Here is a 19908-nt window from a genome sequence, read left to right on the forward strand (position 1 = left end):
CTTCTTCAGATTCAGACTCCGTGTTTTAAGGTGAGAGGAAATGAAGAAGATATTCCAAGTTTTTTCTTCTTGTGCTTTACGGTGTATCGAGTCTTTACAAAACTAAGACACCGTTGGGCAAGAAAGGCTGTATAGATTGCTGGACGACCACACACGGACTCTATCTACGTTTATTGCAGCCGTGTCCATGTATGACCAGGACCATGGAAATACCAGTGACCTACTAGAATCACTGTATGGATGTTTTAGAAATTTGTTGCAAGAATATGATGCCAGGCAGAGATCCACTGATGTGGGTGTCAATTTGACACCACCAACAACTGAGACTGGAGGTCCTTGTCGATTTCGTTATAGCATCACCGCGGAGCAGATAGATTACTGTGTGTCTGTTGGGATGACGTGGCAGGGAATCGCAACATGCTTTGGAATAAATCGGAAAACCCTATACCGGCACAGACAAACTCTGGGACTCCCGCCTTTAACATATGCGGTACTGTCAAATGAAGACCTAGACAGCTACTGTGAGTATTATCCTGGAGAACACCCCAAACGCAGATGAAGTGTACGTTAGTGGCAGCCTGAGATCACGTGGATTAAGGGTTCAACGCTGGCGGGTCAGACAGAGTCTGAAAAGAGTGGATCCGATTGGGCGATCATTCAGACGGCAACATGCTATACGCAGAAGAGTGTACAGTGTTCAAGCCCCCAACCACTTATGGTAAGTGATTATATTTGAATGACATCTAATGTACATTGTTCATTGTAGAGGCAAGGATGTTAATCAGTAAGTCTGTCACTAGAGGGTATTGTGTGTCTGTGTATGTATGTGTGTGTGTGTGTGTGTGTGTGTGTGTGTGTGTGTGTGTGTGTGTGTGTGTGTGTGTGCCTACAGCTGAGCGATTGACTAATTAATATCACCTGTGTCTGTCTGTGATTTTGGTTTTGCTTGGCACAGAGAGAGGGTGAAAGTGGATGCTGACATTTTCTGTTGACCGCATATTTGATAGTTTACATAAGTTCTGTTTGTAAATACTAAGTAAAAAAATGTATCAAGCAGTAATCTTTAACTGAGAGGATAAATAAAACCTGAACTGCAAGAGATTCCTGATCCTCTTTGTTTGGATTTGCGCGTCAGACATACTCCTGCAATCACCCCTCAGTGACTAATTTTGGCAGTCACACTATATTCATTAACACAAGAACTGCCAGTGGTTCTCTTTGCATTTAAATTCTGTCTAATATTTCCTGATTCTATCTTTTTATACATATATATATATATATATATATATATATATATATATATATATATATATATATATATATATATATATATATATATATATATATATATATATATAATTAATTACCATATTTTTAATCATCTACATTCATCTTTTTATACATACATACATACATATATATATATATATATGTATGTATATATATATATATATATATATATATGTATGTATATATATATATATATATATATATATATATATATATATGTATGTATATATATATATATATATATATATATATATATGTATGTATATATATATATATATATATATATATATATATATATATATATATATATATATATATATATATATATATATATATATATATATATATATGTATGTGTATATATATATATATATATATATATATATATATGTATGTGTATATATATATATATATATATATATATGTATGTGTATATATATATATATATATATATATATATATATGTATGTGTATATATATATATATATATATATATATATATATATATATATATATATATATATATATATATATAATTAATTACCATATTTTTAATCATCTACATTCATCTTTTTATACATACATACATACATATATATATATGTATGTATATATATATGTATGTATGTATGTATGTATGTATATATATATATATATATATATATATATATATATATATATATATATATATATATATATATATATATATATATATATATATATAATTAATTACCATATTTTTCTGCTGAGAAAATTTTATTGCTTTCAAGGAAAACTTTTTTTTTTTGGTTTTTTTGTTTTTTTAAGGAAAAAAAAAGGAAAACTAATGCACAGCTATCAGCTGTGCTGTCGCAACGTCAGTGTTGCTAGGCAACCATATTGTGGTCCTGTCCAGACCATAGACCGTGTATGAAAGTTTTCTTTTTATATAAAGTCTAGGTCCAGAGAAATTAGACTGACAGATGCAACTTAGCCTTAGTGGATTTGATTCAGCTAGCGATTTCTACATCAAGAAAAATCAAGAAATTAAAAAATTTAACCAAACTGATATAGACTTCAATATATAATGCGCTTGTGTTTGAATGTTTATTTGTGCAATTTAGTGACTCATTTTGTGAAAAAAAAATAATTTTTTGACATTCATTCATTCATTCATTTTCCGAACCGCTTATTCCAATTCAGGGTCGCGGGAAAGCTGGAGCCTATCCCAGCCGGCTTTGGGCGACAGGCAGGGTACACCCTGGACAGCTCGCCAGTCCATCGCAGAATTTTTCGACATATTAGCCCTAAATAATTTTAAAGTCTTAGGACTTAATTGGTGGGTTTTGGCTTTTGTCTATGCCTGAGTCATAAAATGGCTGGAAAGGCAAAATATATTATCTCTATTAATGTAATTTTTATTATTTAACATGCTGTATTCATGGAGTGAAAATTATTCTCTGCCAGTCAAATGTTTGTAAAGTAGGGAAAGTCATACCAATATTCTGCAGCAATTATCAGTTTCAACAGTATTGTTAAAATGATAAATTATGAGATACATGATAATACAAACTGATTTTGATTTCTTTCTTCCAACAGGCACTTTGATGGGAACCACAAGCTCGTCAGATGGAGGATGGTTTTTCACGGCTACATCGATGGCTTCAGTCGTACAATAATATATCTGAGGTACCTTTCAAACAACAGAGCCACCAGTGTCTTGACATTATTTTTACAGGGAGTACAGACATTTGGCTTACCCTAAGAGTCAGATGTGACCATGGTATGGAGAATATTCAAGTTGCTCATTTTATGTTGCAAAGAAGGGGTTTGAACAGTGTTATTACCGGGGTTTCGGTACACAACCAAAGAATTGAAAGACTATGGTCTGAACTCAATAGAGTTGTGTCTAGACAATTTATAAACATTTTTAACTTCATGGAGGAAGAAGGCATTTTGGATTTGTTGAATGAACTACACCTTTTTTGTTTGCTTGCTTATGTTTATTTACCCACAATTGAGTGTGCAGCAACAGAATTTGTAAACTCGTGGAACAACCATGGCCTGTCCACACAAGGTGGTCAGACTCCTCTGCAGCTGTGGCATACAGGTATCATTAACAGGAATGGAATTCATCCAGTCATAAACGATGTTCTTCAAGATAATGTGTCTCATATTTCCTGATTCTATCTTCTTTTTTTTATAGATTAATTACCATATTTTTAATCATCTAAATTTTTAGATGTTTGTGACACAAGTTAAATTGATATTATTTATAACTAGATCCGCTGAGAACATTTTATTGCTTTCAAGGAAAACTAACGCGCAGCTATCAGCTGTGATGTCGCAACCTCATTGTTGCTGGGCAACCGTATTGTGGTCAGAGTTCTTCAAGATAATAACTATGGTATTGATGAAGACGGTCCATTACCACAACTACAAACCAATAACAATGTCATAATTCCTGACATTGACATAAACATTAATTAAACCACAATGAACATTATCCAGCAAGTTAATCCACTTGAAAATGATGGGAACAGTGGAATAGATGTATTTTTGTCACTTTTGCAGTAGATAATGGATCTATGGCAAATTATTTTCAAAGTGTGGTTCTCTCTTCTTTTTTAACATTTAAATAAACTGTTATTTGTTTTCTATTTTTTTAAAGTTATCTTTCTATTCAAAGAAAAGTCAAAAGTACACAAAGGGTGAACAATGAAAACTACTGAGGAATGACTGGGAAATGCAGACGGTCTAATAAAAAAACAAAGTATCCCACTGACATTCATGACAGGGCATCATCTTCCTAATATGTCTCAAGTGCATCTTAAACAACTGTGAATGTGACCTGTTATCAAAGGTCTTTATAAATATTCAATGAACTGTAACCTTAGACAAGCAAATGCATGAAACAAAACCATAGAAGATGTTTTAAGTTTATGTTCCATGAACAACCAAATATGTTCATGCTCTGCCAAAGCCATATGTGTTTTCTAATGCAAAGTCAAACTTTTCCTAGAACAGCCGGTATAACACATGTAGTGGCAACTTAATGCAGTTAACACACGTGTTTGCAATAGGGAACATTGGTGTGTAGAAGAAGTCATCATCGCCACAATGAATGAACTGAACAGAAGGTGTCGGTAAAAAGCCAATAGGTGGTACCATTGATGCACCAGTTGCAAAGGCCAGTATCTCCAGTTTTGACTGTCCTTCCTCATCTTGTACAAAAACAGAAAAGAAACACAATTAACTGTTTGTCTACAAACTCATTTCAGTACTTCTTAAAACAAAGCTTTAAACATTCAGTGATTTAGGGTGATAAAAATATAATTTTGTGTTTAAAAATCCAACAGTGACAAGGTGACATTGTGGCAGGGGTACAATGACAAGTTTGCCAGCAGTAGTACATTATTAAAAGTAATCCACAAAAGTGTATGATATTGGAAGATGACAGGACTCAGAGTTGTACTGGAAGTCTGAGGTGTACAGTGTGAATAGGAATGGCCAGAGTACAGTTCCTTGTGGTGCACCAGTGCTGCTGACCTCCATCTCAGACACACAACCTTTCAGTCTCACAAACTGGGGTCTGTTTGCGAGGTAGTCACCTGGAATTTATGGAGGTTCTCACATAACAAAGCAGGCTGGTATTGAAATCACTTGAGAAATCAAAGAACATGACCCTCAGAGTGTTGCCTGAATGGTCCAGATGAGAGTGTGCTCTCTGGAGCAGGTATATGATGGCATCTTCAACCCCAAGTCCATTACAATATGCAAACTGTAATGGGTCCTGAAAGGTGTTTACTTGCTTGTTGAGGTGAGCCAGTAAGAGTCTCTCCAGGACTTTCATGATGTGAGATGTCAGGACAACTGGTCTGTAGTCACTTGGTTCAGCTAGTTGTGTTTTTTCAGGCACTGAAAAAAGGCAGGAGGTTTTCCACAGCACTGGGACTCTATTTTGTCTCAGACTGGTGTTGAAAAGGTGCTGGAGAATCAGACATAGTTGTTTTGAGCAGGCCTTGAGAACTCTGAGACTGACACCATTAAAACATTTTCAGTTTTAAATATGAAATATCTTGTCCCACAACAGTAGTTTGCAAAAAAGCTTTGAAACCTTGTAATATGAGATCTGAAAACTGCTGTGTGCATGCTTGGAAAAAAAGTTTTGAAACTTGAGTTTTAAAATGATAAAATCTTCTGCAAACATTATTTTGTATGGGAGCTCTGGGGGCTACACTGCTTTTTTTCTTCTTCCAGTTTTAAGCCTATAATAATCCTATACTATTCATGCCACTGAGGTATTTTATTTTATTTTATTTTATTTTATTTTATTTTATTTTATTTTATTTTATTTTATTTTATTTTATTTTATTTTATTTTATTTTATTTTATTTTATTTTATTTTATTTTATTTTATGTCCCAGGTGTACCCTGCCTCTTGCTTGCTGATTGCTGGGAAAGGTTCAAGCCTCCCTGCAACCCTGAATTGCACTAATCAGTATAGAAAATGAATGAATGATTACATTAACAGATGTAACCTGTTGGCCCCAAGTCTACCTGTATCCAAGCTAAGTTATTATCTGCACATTTTACCTGCAGAAAGTGGAGAAAAAACATTAATGATGGCAATACTGTCATCTGTTTCTACATGAAGATAAGGAGCAGAGAGATGAAAAGGAAGGGCTCAGTACATCATGGGACATCATGGGAGGTCTCAAGAGAAAACATTTCAAGGTCTGGAGTGGAAGGTGGCAAACTTTTAAAGTCCAACTCAAGATGGCAGCTGGTATCAACAACCTCCAGATCCCTGATCAGGTTTCTGAACCAGGCTGCCTGTCAGTGGAGTCCAAACCAAAAATGTTGACATCATTTATAGACTCTGACTCTCAAGTCTCAGAGCCACTTGCAGACTCAAAACCACAGGTGGTTTCAGAGCAAGTGGACCTTCAACCACATGAAGTCTCTGGACCGGAGAAGGCCTTAACAGCAGATGAGGACTTCAAAAGACCGAAGACTCAGTTGTGATGTCCAAATACAAGAGTCAAAACCATGTCTTAAAAACTGATGAAAGTCCTCCAACACTGGTTTCAGGAGAGCTTTTCTCACAGAGAGGAACATCAGAGCAGAGGACACCACATCAGAGACACCATTGCTATGGAGATGATTTAAAGAACAAATCACTCCAAGGCAATAAAGTCTACACAAAGACAAGAAGAAAAATTTAGAACTGGTGTGAAAACACACACACACTGGTCTAATCAGTCAAATCAATCATAATATTATGAAATGAAATTAAATATAATTTGATCTATTAATTCCTGAAAGTAAATAATTTTATGATGCCATAAGAAAGGTGGAATCCAACTCCTTTGATTCTACTTCTATTTTTGCAGAGGTTATCTATTTTCCAGAGGGGATCAGTTTGTGGTTTTCCAACCAGGCATCAAGCTTGACCATTAACTCACAAGAAATTTTTATACTTCTGATTTCCCAAAATATATTGTTATAAATCCAAGAATTCAGCATCCATACCTTAAACATTGTCTGATAACATTGGTTTCCAGACATTACTTTTTGCTAATATTAGTTTTGACTATTATTTTCAACATTTTCTTTACTTATCAGTATTTGATTAGTTTGAGTTATTTGTTTTTTCTTCTTAGTTTTTATTCATTTGAATTCTTTTTTTCTTCTTCTTCTTCTTCTTATTATTACTATTATATTTTTCCCTTATTTAATTAATATCTATTCATTTTCTAGTAGGTTTTTTGTTTTTCTTTTGCAAGTTGTGAAATCACTTGGTTTAGATTTCAGAAGCAGTGTTAAGCTTGTTTTATAACTGGGATTTCAGTATATGTTTAAAATAGAAATCATAGTCCTGATTTCTGCCATAATTCTGCAGCCCAGTTGCGTCCAGTTTGATGTCTGGATGACCACTTTTCCTTGATTCCTAAATCAATTGTAACTGCAGCAATGACTGTAGTTAGAACTGACCGGAAGAATTGTATTTGACTAAAAGAATAACTAAGATATTTTTTTTAAAAAAACAAAAAAAACCTATAGTTTTTTTTATAGTATCTATAGTTTTTGTTTTTTTTTTGTAAAGAACTGCAATATTTAAAAATATTGTTTTGACTGATACATGAACAACAACACAGTGCTTGATGACATACACAGCCTTTTGTTTCTCTGTGGTCCCTGTAGTTGTCTAAAAAAAAACAACTGACTTCTCCCAGGTTGAACTCCTGTTCTTCATCAAAAGGATAAATATCAGACAGTTAAGATATGGTTCAGGGTATTGGGTAGTGTTAGGAGCTACTTTAGTTTTGTTCATTTCCAAGATATTTTTAAACAACATTTAATATTAAATAAAACTATTTATAAAAAAAAAACATTCATTATGGAGCACCACAGTGAAATCTCAGACACTAACAACTAAATGTTCTGAAAATGTCAATTTATGACAGATATTACTCGGGCCGTTTTAAAGAACTTGTTGTCCCCAAAACAAAACAGACTTGATACGAGTTATGTGTGTGGCAGAAGGCAAACTCCTAACACTTGCAGTACTGTTGGAGCACTGTTACTTTACTTTACTTTGTGCAGTGGGAGTAATGTCAGTGTCACAAAGGGGTACAGACAACTCATGTGGCTTTTGTGACAATGGCAACACCGGGCATGATCTTTCTCATGTCGTCTGTTGTGCTCTTCATGTTTTATTGATATACACAGAGTGGATCACCAATTGTCTAACACCTAGACATTAGCACAGGTCTTATATTCAGAAATCTGAAATGCACATGAGCAAAGTGACTGGTATTTTCAGTCCAGTCACTTTGCCCATGTGACTTGACACATTAATTGGAGGAATTAAATTTCAGTGATTTGCTCTGGCATTTTTTGACAGTATAATCCATTAGCAAAGACTATGAGCAACACCACCATGTTGTGATGAGACAAGTCCAATGACTTTAACCAGGTGTAAGGAGGTGTAATGGGAATCACTCAAAACAGATCTTTAACTTTAGGAAGAATCAGCATTTTAATGGTGGCAACTCTTCCCATCAGTGACATGGATTTTCGCTGTATGAGATCATCCTCAACTGTTTTTAGAAGCCGGACATAATTTAGAATCGCTTCCTCTTATTAAGGATCATTATTATTTATGTTGGGGGCCAAATAACATCTCAACAAACACATGCTAAAATCTTCCAAATGCAAATTACACAGATGATCATTCCACCAACAATGGTGTATTAAATTAGACAATAAACTTTTTGTTTTTGTGCTATTATTAATTTCCTGCTTATCAACCTGCAGAGTTTTTCTATGAGGACAAGGTCGATGCTTTTTCCAGGAACACATTGCAATATTTGTTAAATGATAAAAGCTGGGAATGTGATATCTGGAAAAACCTGAGCACATTAACATTTGGCATTCAAGAAAAGATGATTGTCATGTGCCAACTCACAGAAAGCTGCCTGCATTTCAGTTCTTGTTCTTGAAACTTAAATGAAGGATTGCTTTCATTACAGCAGTGTGTGGGAAGTTTGATGGCTTATTGATAAAGATAACTAGTTACAGAATAAATATTTATCCTTACCATGTAGCAACCTGCTGAATGAAAGCTGAAAAGAGATGAGTCCCAGCATGACCCTGTGAAAACTGGGATCGACTGCAGCTGCTTTGTGACCCTGAATAGGAAAAAGTGCTTCGTAGAAGGAGCGGATCAATACCAGATCTGCTCTAAATAAGCACAACTCTTTTTTTTTAATGGGAAAATGTAAGATGGCATCAAGGTGAGATAGTCAGACTTACAGACTAAATTCCAAATTTTACTCCACGCCTTTTTATAAATCTAGTTGCCCAAAAATATCCTTAAATGGACAATTTCCGTTTCAGCTGAATCTTTATAAGGTCATGTGTTGTTCCTCAGTCTGTGTTTCTGTCTGCAAACTGCTGGTACACGTAAGTATCATTGAATTCTCAACTATACTGTCATAAATTATGTAAATAAAGAGAACTGAGGTTAGCGGTTATTTTGGGAGGTTGCAGGTACCTGGTGGATTCGGCAGCGATGAAGAGCATTCTTGGTCTTGTGGTCCTGGTGGCCATCTCAGCATTAGCTGAAGAGGAGGTGAAGTATGCTCCATCTGTGCCATAAATTCACTGTTTAGGACACAGTTGACTCTAAATCTAATTTTCTTTCTTTCTTTTATATCAACATCACTTCTGGAAAACTCTGAATTCTGTAAGTTTACTCTTTTTACAAATGCAATGAACAGTGTAACATCAAAAACTATTCATGATTATAACTAGTATGTCAATTAAAATTACATAAATTAAAAATAAAATACAGCAAATGATATGAAGGAAAAATGACCCATTTTTCTTACAACATATAAAAGTGCTTTTAAAACAATACTATTTTCCTTTTCATTATTCATTTTAACATTTTTTTTTTTTTTTATCAATTATCATAAATCCAGATTACATCACACAGGAATTATTATGCTGACTTTCATATTTATTTCACTGGAGACAGTCTGAAATACAGATATATATGCACATTATGCAAAAAAAAAAATTCTCACTATAAGCTTATCTTGTTAGTGAGCATTTGGGTTGACTTTGCCATATTTCTAAAACCCATCCTTATATTATTGTGAAAGACAAGTCAGAACTACAAGTAGGCCAGTCCAGCACCTGTAGCCTCGTCTTCCTCAGCCATGCCTCTGCAATCCGTGCATTGTCTTGATGAAAATGCACATCACTGAAGAGGAAGTCACCATTAAGTATGCTTCTGCTGCTCAGTGTAAGTTCGACACACTAGTATGAGGTCAGTTTTAAACAATTTCTACATACAGTGTTGATATAAAACCTTCCCAGAGTCTGCCATTTTGCCATTTTGCTGATAAAGGCCTTTTCATATTGGATTCAAAGTGTACAGCATCCATTTTATTCCACTAAAAGCTCCAGAATATGCAACATTCCTTTTAATCTGTCTTTGATAAACATTATTTGCAAACATCTCAGTGATTTATTTAGTTCTGACCACCTTTGCACCCCAAAGGCTCAACCTGGATATGTGTTTTTAAAATAAAGAAGCTCACTTTTGTATGATGAATTATTATTTTTCCTCATCTCATGAAATCAGCCTTTTGTTTTCTCAAGATAACCACCTACTGAAACTAGTTATTACAAGATAATAAGCTTCATTTTCTCAGCATCTTGAGATGATCAAGCTTGACAATGAGCAGTTAGAGCCTAATTCAGCAGGTAAATGTTGGAGTTTGGTCATTTTAACTCATTACTAGCCCTAAATTGTCTTCTGTGACAACTGATATTAAAAGACCAATGTGTTATAAGCAGTGGTATGCAGTCAGAGTAGGCAGGATAGGCAGTGCCTACCCAAAGCAGAAAGAAATAAATGTAATAATTCCATTTTAATGATTAGTTTATATGCTTTTCACTTTCTTTTGTAATTGTTATCTTCAGTATAATGTTTCAGATGATCATTTCTAACAAGACTGTAATAAATATTGATTTGAAACTGATGACACAAGTGCTTTTCATAGCTCAATTAAAAATTACTCAACAGCACCTCCTCCTGGCCACACAGAGAAGCTGCACAACTCAACCTTGCACTGTACAGTCGAGGCCGTAGGCGCGTCTTGTTGCAACGAGGGGTGTTCGCGCATGTGCAGTCCGTTTTCTCTTATATAAACCCGTTTAGCTCCTGCACTGTGCCAATGGTCAATGTATTCACTAAGAATTAGTGAATTGACGCTTTGTACTCAAAGTTAGTTGACGTTCTCAGCGGAAGGATGAGCCTGCTAGAGAGGCCATTTTTAAAGCTTTCTTTTGAGGAAAAGCGTCAATATACGCTTCTGGTTGTCATGACATACAAAGTTAAATAATCTGACCTCTGCAATTGAATAATTTAGCTAGTCTTATAAGTTTTTTTTAATGGTTTTTGATTCTGATAGTGTTGGATTAAGCAGGCACTTACATACCAACACATTAAATGATCATTTATGTTTCCGGCACAATTTGCGACTGCCTGCCTACCTAACGCTATGTGTGTGCCTGGTTGTTAGATAGATTCATACTGTCTGCAGTGAAATTGCATTATATATCACATCACTTTGACTTCATCTGAAAGTGGATTTGACTGCCCTTAAGTATGCCCTCATACATGGAAATATCAGAATAACTCCATATGCATTTTGAGCTGAATCATTATTTAGTCTGTATGTGCCTTTGGGTTAAGACTAACTCATCTTTCCTGTCTGGACAGTTGAGAAGGCATTGACTACTTCAGATCGGATTGAGAGAGTCAACAGAGATATTGGTAAGAATTTTTAGCCACAATAAAATTTACTGAATTTATTTACTTTTTTTTTTTTTTTTTTTTTTTTTACAAATCTTTCTCCCTGATTTAAAATGACACCGACTTGGAGAAGTCTAAAGAGTAACTATGATGACATATCTTTAAACTGACTATTTGTGACAGTCCGCTCTGCTGACGAGCCCTACATAGAGGATGACATTGCATATGACTCTGAGGCCCAGAGAAACGCTGATCCCTGCACATCATCTTCCTGCATGTGGCCCAAGTCTGGTGATGGAAGGGTCTACGTTCCTTACACCATTTCCAGTGCCTTCTGTAAGTAGGAAATACACGTAATCGTTTTAACTTTACATGTCCAAGAATTGTTCAAGCATATCGTTGAAGATATGTTTAAAGGTATTAATCTCCTCTGCTTTTCCAGCCTCTCGTGAGGTGTCAATCATTGAGCGCGGTCTGACGTCCTTCCATGATGTGTCTTGCATCCGTTTTGTCAAACACACCAACCAGAGAGACTACCTGAATATCCAGTCCCTGAATGGGTAAACATGAAAAAAAGTTTTGTTTTATCCTGAAATATTGTAGTCCCTTGTTATCCTTCAGTAGCCGTTTCTCCTCACAGCTCTCATAAAGGACTCAATGACGACTGATTTCAGTCACTGCAAATGTCTTTTCTAATTAACCAGATTATGAACTTTAACTGGCTTTAAACAAAAAGCTGAGAGTTCCCAACTCTCCCCGTCTACAACCATGTTTCCAGTAAAACATCCTGGTTTTGTACTTTGTATGAATTATTCTTAGTACATGGTTGTGAATGATATATTTTGGCATATTCAGCCTTAGATTTGCATCTTAATGTATTTTCAAGAGGACCAGAGACACGTCCAAATGAGTTTATCTCTTTAGTGGATATTCCACAATATCTACCAAAAAAACCAACATTTTCTTTCCTGAATTTACCCAGATGCTATTCCTATATTGGTCGCCGTGGCTACGGGCAGGATCTGTCCCTGCAGCGTACTGGCTGTGTTTACCATGATACTGTGCAGCATGAGGTGCTCCATGCTCTGGGCTTCCACCATGAGCAGGCACGCTCTGACCGCGACAGTTACATCCGGGTTGTGCTGGAGAACGTCATTCCTGGTTAGTTTTATGAGACTTGTCATCTGTAGCATTCAGGCCTTACAAACCACATGTCTGGACTATGAATGCATTAACCAATGGAGTTCCTGAAATCTCCAGGGAAGGAGCACAACTTCCGGGTAGTCAACACGCTGAACCAGGGAACCACCTACGACTACGGCTCTGTCATGCATTACAGCAAGTAGGTGACACATCAACACTTCTGACTGAGATGGCCACGGTAGAGATTGTGTACTGACAACTGAGCTCATGGCTGTTGGTCCAAATGATCTTTTACTTGAGGAATTTTGACTATTTATAACTTTCAATGAGAAAAGTGCTGGAATTTATGAAATTCTATCAGCTTTAGTCTTCATAAAAAAAATTAAAAAATAATAATCACTCTATAACACCGTATGAACAAAATACATTAGTTTATATGGTTTAAAGCCAGTTTGCTGTTTTTAAAAATCAATTTTCTTACAAATTAGTGGTTATTACATAACAATTGTGCATCCCTGTAGAAGTTAGACATGGAGTGCGATGGCTGCCTTTCCTGCTTCTGGATCTTCTGGTGGTTTTTCCTTCCAGCTAAAAACGGTTTTCATCTTAACAATCTCCTCGTATGTCGATTATTTGAATATTCAGAGATAATTTCATGCACAATCACACAAAGAATCACTAAGCTCCCCACGTTAGTCCCCACAGATCTACAATATAATAGTCTAAAGATTTTCTGCATCTGCCTATAACAGAAAAACTGGTGAATCTGGTGAAAACCAGGAAAAAGACACTGGTTTTAAACTGGAACGACTGAGGGACTGTATGAGGCAGTATCTGACACGTAAATGACAGAAACGTACAAACACAAGCAAATAAGTTTAGTTGCTAACTGGTAGAACCTTCACCCAAAACTTGGTTTCTAAAAATCTGGACTGGTTTTACATGGAGATGATGTATGAGAGCAGCACTGGGGCGTCCAAAAACCATGAACATATCAGATGTGAGATGTCTGGTAAAAGAGGTACTTCCTCCTATCAGCTGGTAGGAAGTGGCAGACGCTATAAGAAACTACTTACCACCAAAGACCCACCCCGCTACTATTTATTATTAAGAAACTAGTTCCGTTTTCTTTTGTTTGCATGATGTTTCAGTGAATAAAACAATAGCTGAAATGTTCAAACCGGAATTTAAAGAGTTAATATCCTAAACATGATTGAATTTTTGGTGATTTTGTGTGGATTAGAGGTTGTTTCAGTAACTTGAAAGAAAAAACAGGAAAATATATCGATGTTTGATCGTTTCATAGCAGTTTTTGTGTCTGGACATGTGAAAAGGTCACAAGTGTTATTTTCTAGCTTCAACTGGTTTGATGACTTTCCAAGCTCTGATTTCTGGTTTTCTTGACAAATGAATGGCAGCATTATTCCAACCTGCTGCATCTGTAACACACTTTTTGTGGTTGTAGATACGCCTTCTCTAAAAACAACCAGCCCACTATGGTGGCCATTCCCGACCCTAACGTGCAGTTTGGCATGGCCACAGAAATGAGCACAAAGGACATCACCAGGCTCAACAACCTGTACAAATGCTGAACAGTCTGAGGTAAAACATCCTCAAAACCAACACAGACTCACTAAAATGTGTTTCTATGCTCATCTCCATTTTGTCTTTGTCTTAAAAAGACATATTTTCTGTCATTTGCAGATGGGCATATCTAACATGGCGCACTAGTGATATTCTCTGCTGTGATCTGGAGGACACACAGACATCAAATCACAGTTAGATCAGCTGTTCTTTTCCTCAATAAATTTCCACTTTCTCTGAGTTTGTCTGAGAGTTTTTAAACACGTTAATTACATATTTATAAATTAATCTTTCAACATTTTGATTTTTAGCTTTATGTTAATGCTTCCTACATTTCCAGTTTTATTTTAAAACCTTTTTTTTCCTGCTGTCTATGTATCTAGCCAAATACGCTATATAGACAAATTTAGTGATTATTTACATGTATTTGTGGACTAAAAGTTTATAGTTATTTTTTTTAAAAAAATAATTCTGCCCTTTTTTTAAATAAAAATAAATAGTAAGTCTAAGGTTTTCTGGCTAAAAAATTATCTAACTGAAAAATGATTGACTTGCATTTCCCACTGATTGTCTAAGCTTTATCTCTGCTGCCACTGCAGAAGCAGACTCATTGTTTGGTAAAGTTGGCTTGATGTCAAATAATGCATCTTGTTTGGTGAAGGCAAAGCAGGTTACATTTCACATGCTTTAATAAAATGATAAAAGCATTGCAGCTGGGTGCATATGAATCAAGGGTTAATGGACAAGATATAAAAAAAAAAAAATAAATAAGACAGAACAAGGTCTGTCCATCTTGGCAAAAATTTTACTCCCAAAGTTTCTAGGTTGCACAAACAACCAATCGGATCATCTCTTATGCATGACAGTCTCAGTACGCCACCCTGATTCTCTCATTCATTCCATTTGCTCTGTTTTGGACATTAACATGTAGAAGTGTCACCTTCCTTCAAGCTGCTGGAGATGTGGTGATCACATGTCCATCCAAACAGATCGTGAAGGGTCATTTTAAGGGCTCAGTGACCTCTGACCTTTCAATCTAAAAGAAACGGGAAACTCTGCCCAGCTTAGTAGCTCACTAAATTCATGTGAATGATTAGAAGGACAAGGTACCAGGGTAAGACGGGAGAACTTCAAGTGACTTAAAGTAAACTTGCATATTTTACACAATGCTGAACTCTGTTTTCAGTACATATTATATCATTTGACCCTTAAAAAGCCATGGAGAATATTTCTTTGCAATTGTTTTTTATTTCCTGGGGAGCAATAATCAGTTTATATTTTTGCTTTTCTTTCTTTTCTTTTTTTTACAAACAGTTGAGAAATCAAATAAAACAATATTTGAATGATAATAACTTGACAAATAAAACATGGTTTTATGTATCTAATGCCAAAAATGCAGCGGCTTGTTTCCTACTTGGGATTAATTTAGTAAATATTATAATTTATTTCAGCTAATTAAAAAAATTTATCATTGCTGAAAATTTTGCTTTGCAAAACGAAAGTCTGGAAGTTGTGTGTAATTTTGAACGCACTATTGTTTTCTCTTTGGACATTCGAACTCCCCTAGAAAATGACGTGAGCTCTATATTAATCACTATGTAGGGAACAGGGTGGGCATTTGGACATAATAAGGCTGCCATTACTGACCTCTTACAGGTTTATATACTTATGTAATTGTTCACTTAGCAACTTTGTTTATTATTGTAAAAAGCACAATGTTTGTTTTATATCTGTTCAGGTTTCTACACTGTGAAAAGGTGAATATTTTAAAATAGTCCTGATAATTCGACATGCGAACCCCTTTCAGCAGCTGATCTGGATAAACCAAAGAAGCCAAAAATGTTGCTGAAGCCCTGCAGAATATTCAATCCTCTTAATATGTTTTTTTTTCTTAATGAAGGTGATGTCAGAGGGTTATGGCTGAGAGTGTCTGCAAAAAGGCTTTGCGTGCATAGTTTTATATATATATATATATATATATATATATATATATATATATATATATATATATATATATATATATACATATATAATAGTATTTGTTTTTAATGTTGATCAGTTTTCTATCTTGAACAAGTCATACAAAAATAAGGCTTATAATACAGCAAAAAAAAAAGGAAAGAAAAACAAGCTCCTTCCTTTTCTGACGTTCATTTATTTATTCTTCACCACTTAGTGAAGAACAACCTTAGTCAGGGTTGCGGGGAAGCTGGAGCCTTTCCCTGTAAACCCTGGACAGGTCGCCAGTCAATCACAGCATTTCTGACATAACTTTTAAATTGGCTGAGGTCTCTCCAAACGCTTCCTCTTAGTGTCCTCTAGGGGGCGACACATTATTCAAAAAGTCAGTACCACATAGTGAAACACTGATACCAGCAATGGGTCTTTAAAGCCAGTTTGATGATGGATGTTTGAGAAGGGAAAATTATTAGTTTTAGATCAGTAAATTAGATAACATTTTCAAAACATTTTCACTTCCTTGTAAAAACCAAGCATAAAATAGTAAATATGATATGGAATGATAAAAGGTGGTGATGTTTGTGAACTGCTGGTGACCCCATCAAGCTAGTGTGACCAAGTTAACATATTTATATGTCAGTAAAGCTTTTTTTTTTAATGATATTTAATCCATTCATGATTCATGACACATTCATGCAGCATCATATTTATTGTTTCTGGTGACAACAAACGGCCTGTCCATGTTGTTTATATTGTATGAAGAGGATAAAGTCATGACACTGCAGGATATCCAGGATAATCTTGACTAAGCACTGGCTGATGGAGAAAACAAACCATTGTTATTTGCTTTTATACATTTTTGCTTTACTCTTCTAACACAGTAATCTCTTCAATCATTATAAATAATTTTTCTTAACATTTTGAATTATTTTAAAGGTTTACAGATCATGTACGTCCATCACATTTTTCTCTATCTAAGCCGCTTTCATCTATCTGCTGCTACTTAGAGTCTTCCTGATAACACCGGTATAAGTGGCTTTAAACACAAGTAATGTATAAAACTAAATAAAATTAATTACTTTTTCCTTCACTGCTCCTTAAAGGCAGCGTGTTGATTTAAAGGCACAAATATCTATTTTAAATATCTGTTTTAACTGGTGTTTATAGTTACGAGTAAAGAGATCCTGACCAGGATGCTGTTGTTGGTTAAGATTTTAACTTCCATTGCCTGAAGCAGCTCAGTCGTCTTGATTTAGTCTGTTTAAGTTAAGTTAATGATAATCCCTAGTCTTCAAAAGCTCTTTGAAGCCATGAGGTTTGAGGCAGTGTCATATTTAACTTTGTCTTTATTTTTGTGAGAAGTTTTATGACATTTGTTATCCCTCCTCAGAGCCCATTACCAGACAGCTTTGTTTGGGCAGGAGTTTTACGACTCATCAACTTCAGCTTTATTAGTGACCTAGAAATACTTCAATTTATTTATTTACCAAAGACAAATAAAGGTCCATAAAAATCTGAAAAGAATGAAAAACAGAAAATGTCTTATTTACAGAAAGGCAAAGATTTCAATGGTTCCACATAGTAGGTGCAAAATATAACAAAATTAGGGTCAGTATGAGTCATTTTTACACCATTACCATTAATGCAGGCTCTGCCAGTGAAAAAAATTAGTCTGTTTGTAGCCTAAAAACCGATAGACACTAATCTGTACATGAGATTCTGTAATACAGCATCATGAGTGGGCAGGTCAACAGAAACAAACATTTGTGTTGTTCTATGAACATTGCCACAATTGGCAATGTTCATAGGAGTGCAGTCTTCTACACTGATGTATCAGTATATTGGATGATGTGTACATTGGACGACACTCTTTGTAGATGTCAGGATGTCAGATCATCAGTCAGGTCAACTGTCATGTAGTATTTTACAACCATGTTATAGCACCTAATGACTTATATTGGATATAACCATTTATGTGACCTATTTTATCACCATATGGTAAAAACTTTGCTCAAAGCCCCGTTGTATGCAACCTCAGACGTTTATTCTGCCCCCTGCTGGATGTCTTCTGCACTACCATTAATAAGACATTTGCAGTACATACAGCATCTTTTTTTTTTTTTTTTTTTTTGTTACCTCCACCATGGAGGTTATGATTTTACCAGTGTTTATCTGTTTGTTTGTGTTCGAGATAATTCAAAAAGTTATGGATGAAACATCATGAAATTTTCAGGAGTTGTTGGAAATATGGAAAGGAAGAACTGATTTCATTTTGTCGGTGATCCAGATCACTATTGGGATCCAGGAATTTTTTTTATAGAACTGTGGCCCTTCGCGGAAGTTTGTGCTCTTCTAGAGTGCTTTTCTAGTTTGACTACATTTTATTTTAGATTATTTATGAGGGAAGAAAAATCATAATACTGAGAGTAAATCCTTGATAAATGTAGACCAGCATTAATTGGACAAAAAAAAGTTACTTTATCATCTGCATCATTAGAAATAGGGCACTGGTACTAAACAATTTGAAGTTAATTTCCTATCAGTTCTGTTCACCAATACTTCATGAATACGCTTCATTGCAGTGTATGTCTTCATTTATATTTATCTCAGAACAGCAACGTGCAACGTTTTTTAAACTGTTATTTATTAAGGACATTTTGTAGGACATGCCGTCTGCAGTCTGGGAGGGAAATGGACTCCATGCTTCACTGCAGATATCAAAGTCACTGAATGACTCATCTTGAGTCTTCATGATTCGGGTGACAGGCCCTGTGATTGTGACCCTGTCTTCCAACCAGTTTGACCTGATGGGACAGTGATTTACCAACAACTGAAGAGGCAACAGTCTCATTTGCTGAAGTACAAATGCCTTTTCTTTTTTATACTCTCACTCACTCACTCACTCACTCACTCACTCACTCACTCACTCACTGTGTTCACAGAAAAGATAAAATCTTGAATACAATACAACAGGAGGCAGATTCCTCTGCTCATTGTGCATTATGGGGTTTAAACGTTTATTCTTTAACTCTTCCTCCTGTATAGGACAGAGAGAAAACAAAAAGATGTCAGTGAAGGTAGATTACGTTGGACACAAGATGTAGCATACAATGTAGTTCCTGTAGAGACCTGGTGTTAACACGTGTCCTGGGCTGCACAACTAACCAGAATCTACTAATGAGACAGTTAACTCCACAGAACCATTAGTCATGTTAGAAAGCAAGAAGTGCAAGAAAATATTTTCCAAAATTTCACTCATTTTGGTTCATTAGGTTTATTTATTAGGTTTTAGTAGGTTTACCTTATAAAAGAAAAAGAAAGAAATTAGATATAACAAAAACAACAAACACACATGCAAAAAAATGCAAACTAGATCAACATTTTTATACATTTACTCTAAGGTGTCTGGGTCTGAAAAAAGTGTAGTTATATAAACGTTATATGGGAGAAGTGAATTGGATGAAATGGGTTGTTGTGATGTTGCAGGGCTCGGTAACGGTGCTACTCTGCTGGCAGACACAAAGTGAAGCTTTTAAAACAATATGTAGTTATCATTCTCAATCACTTTCAGCCCAAAATCATCAGCAACTTTACTGTTTCTCATTAAAACATGAATT

General features: G+C 35.3%; 1 protein-coding gene across 1 annotated transcript; it reads left to right on the forward strand.

Moving 5' to 3' along the window:
- Positions 1-669: 669 nt before the first annotated feature.
- Positions 670-14340, forward strand: LOC306768299 (high choriolytic enzyme 1-like; the record flags this gene model as incomplete). Its single annotated transcript, XM_079256602.1, has 7 exons — positions 670-718; positions 11573-11626; positions 11789-11941; positions 12048-12165; positions 12588-12766; positions 12866-12947; positions 14214-14340. 7 exons carry the CDS (start codon positions 670-672, stop codon positions 14338-14340), a joined length of 762 nt encoding a protein of 253 aa, XP_079112728.1.
- Positions 14341-19908: the final 5568 nt, after the last annotated feature.

Source organism: Telmatherina bonti, assembly GCF_933228915.1.
Source record: "Telmatherina bonti genome assembly, chromosome: 2".
Classification (NCBI taxonomy): Eukaryota; Metazoa; Chordata; class Actinopteri; order Atheriniformes; family Telmatherinidae; genus Telmatherina; species Telmatherina bonti.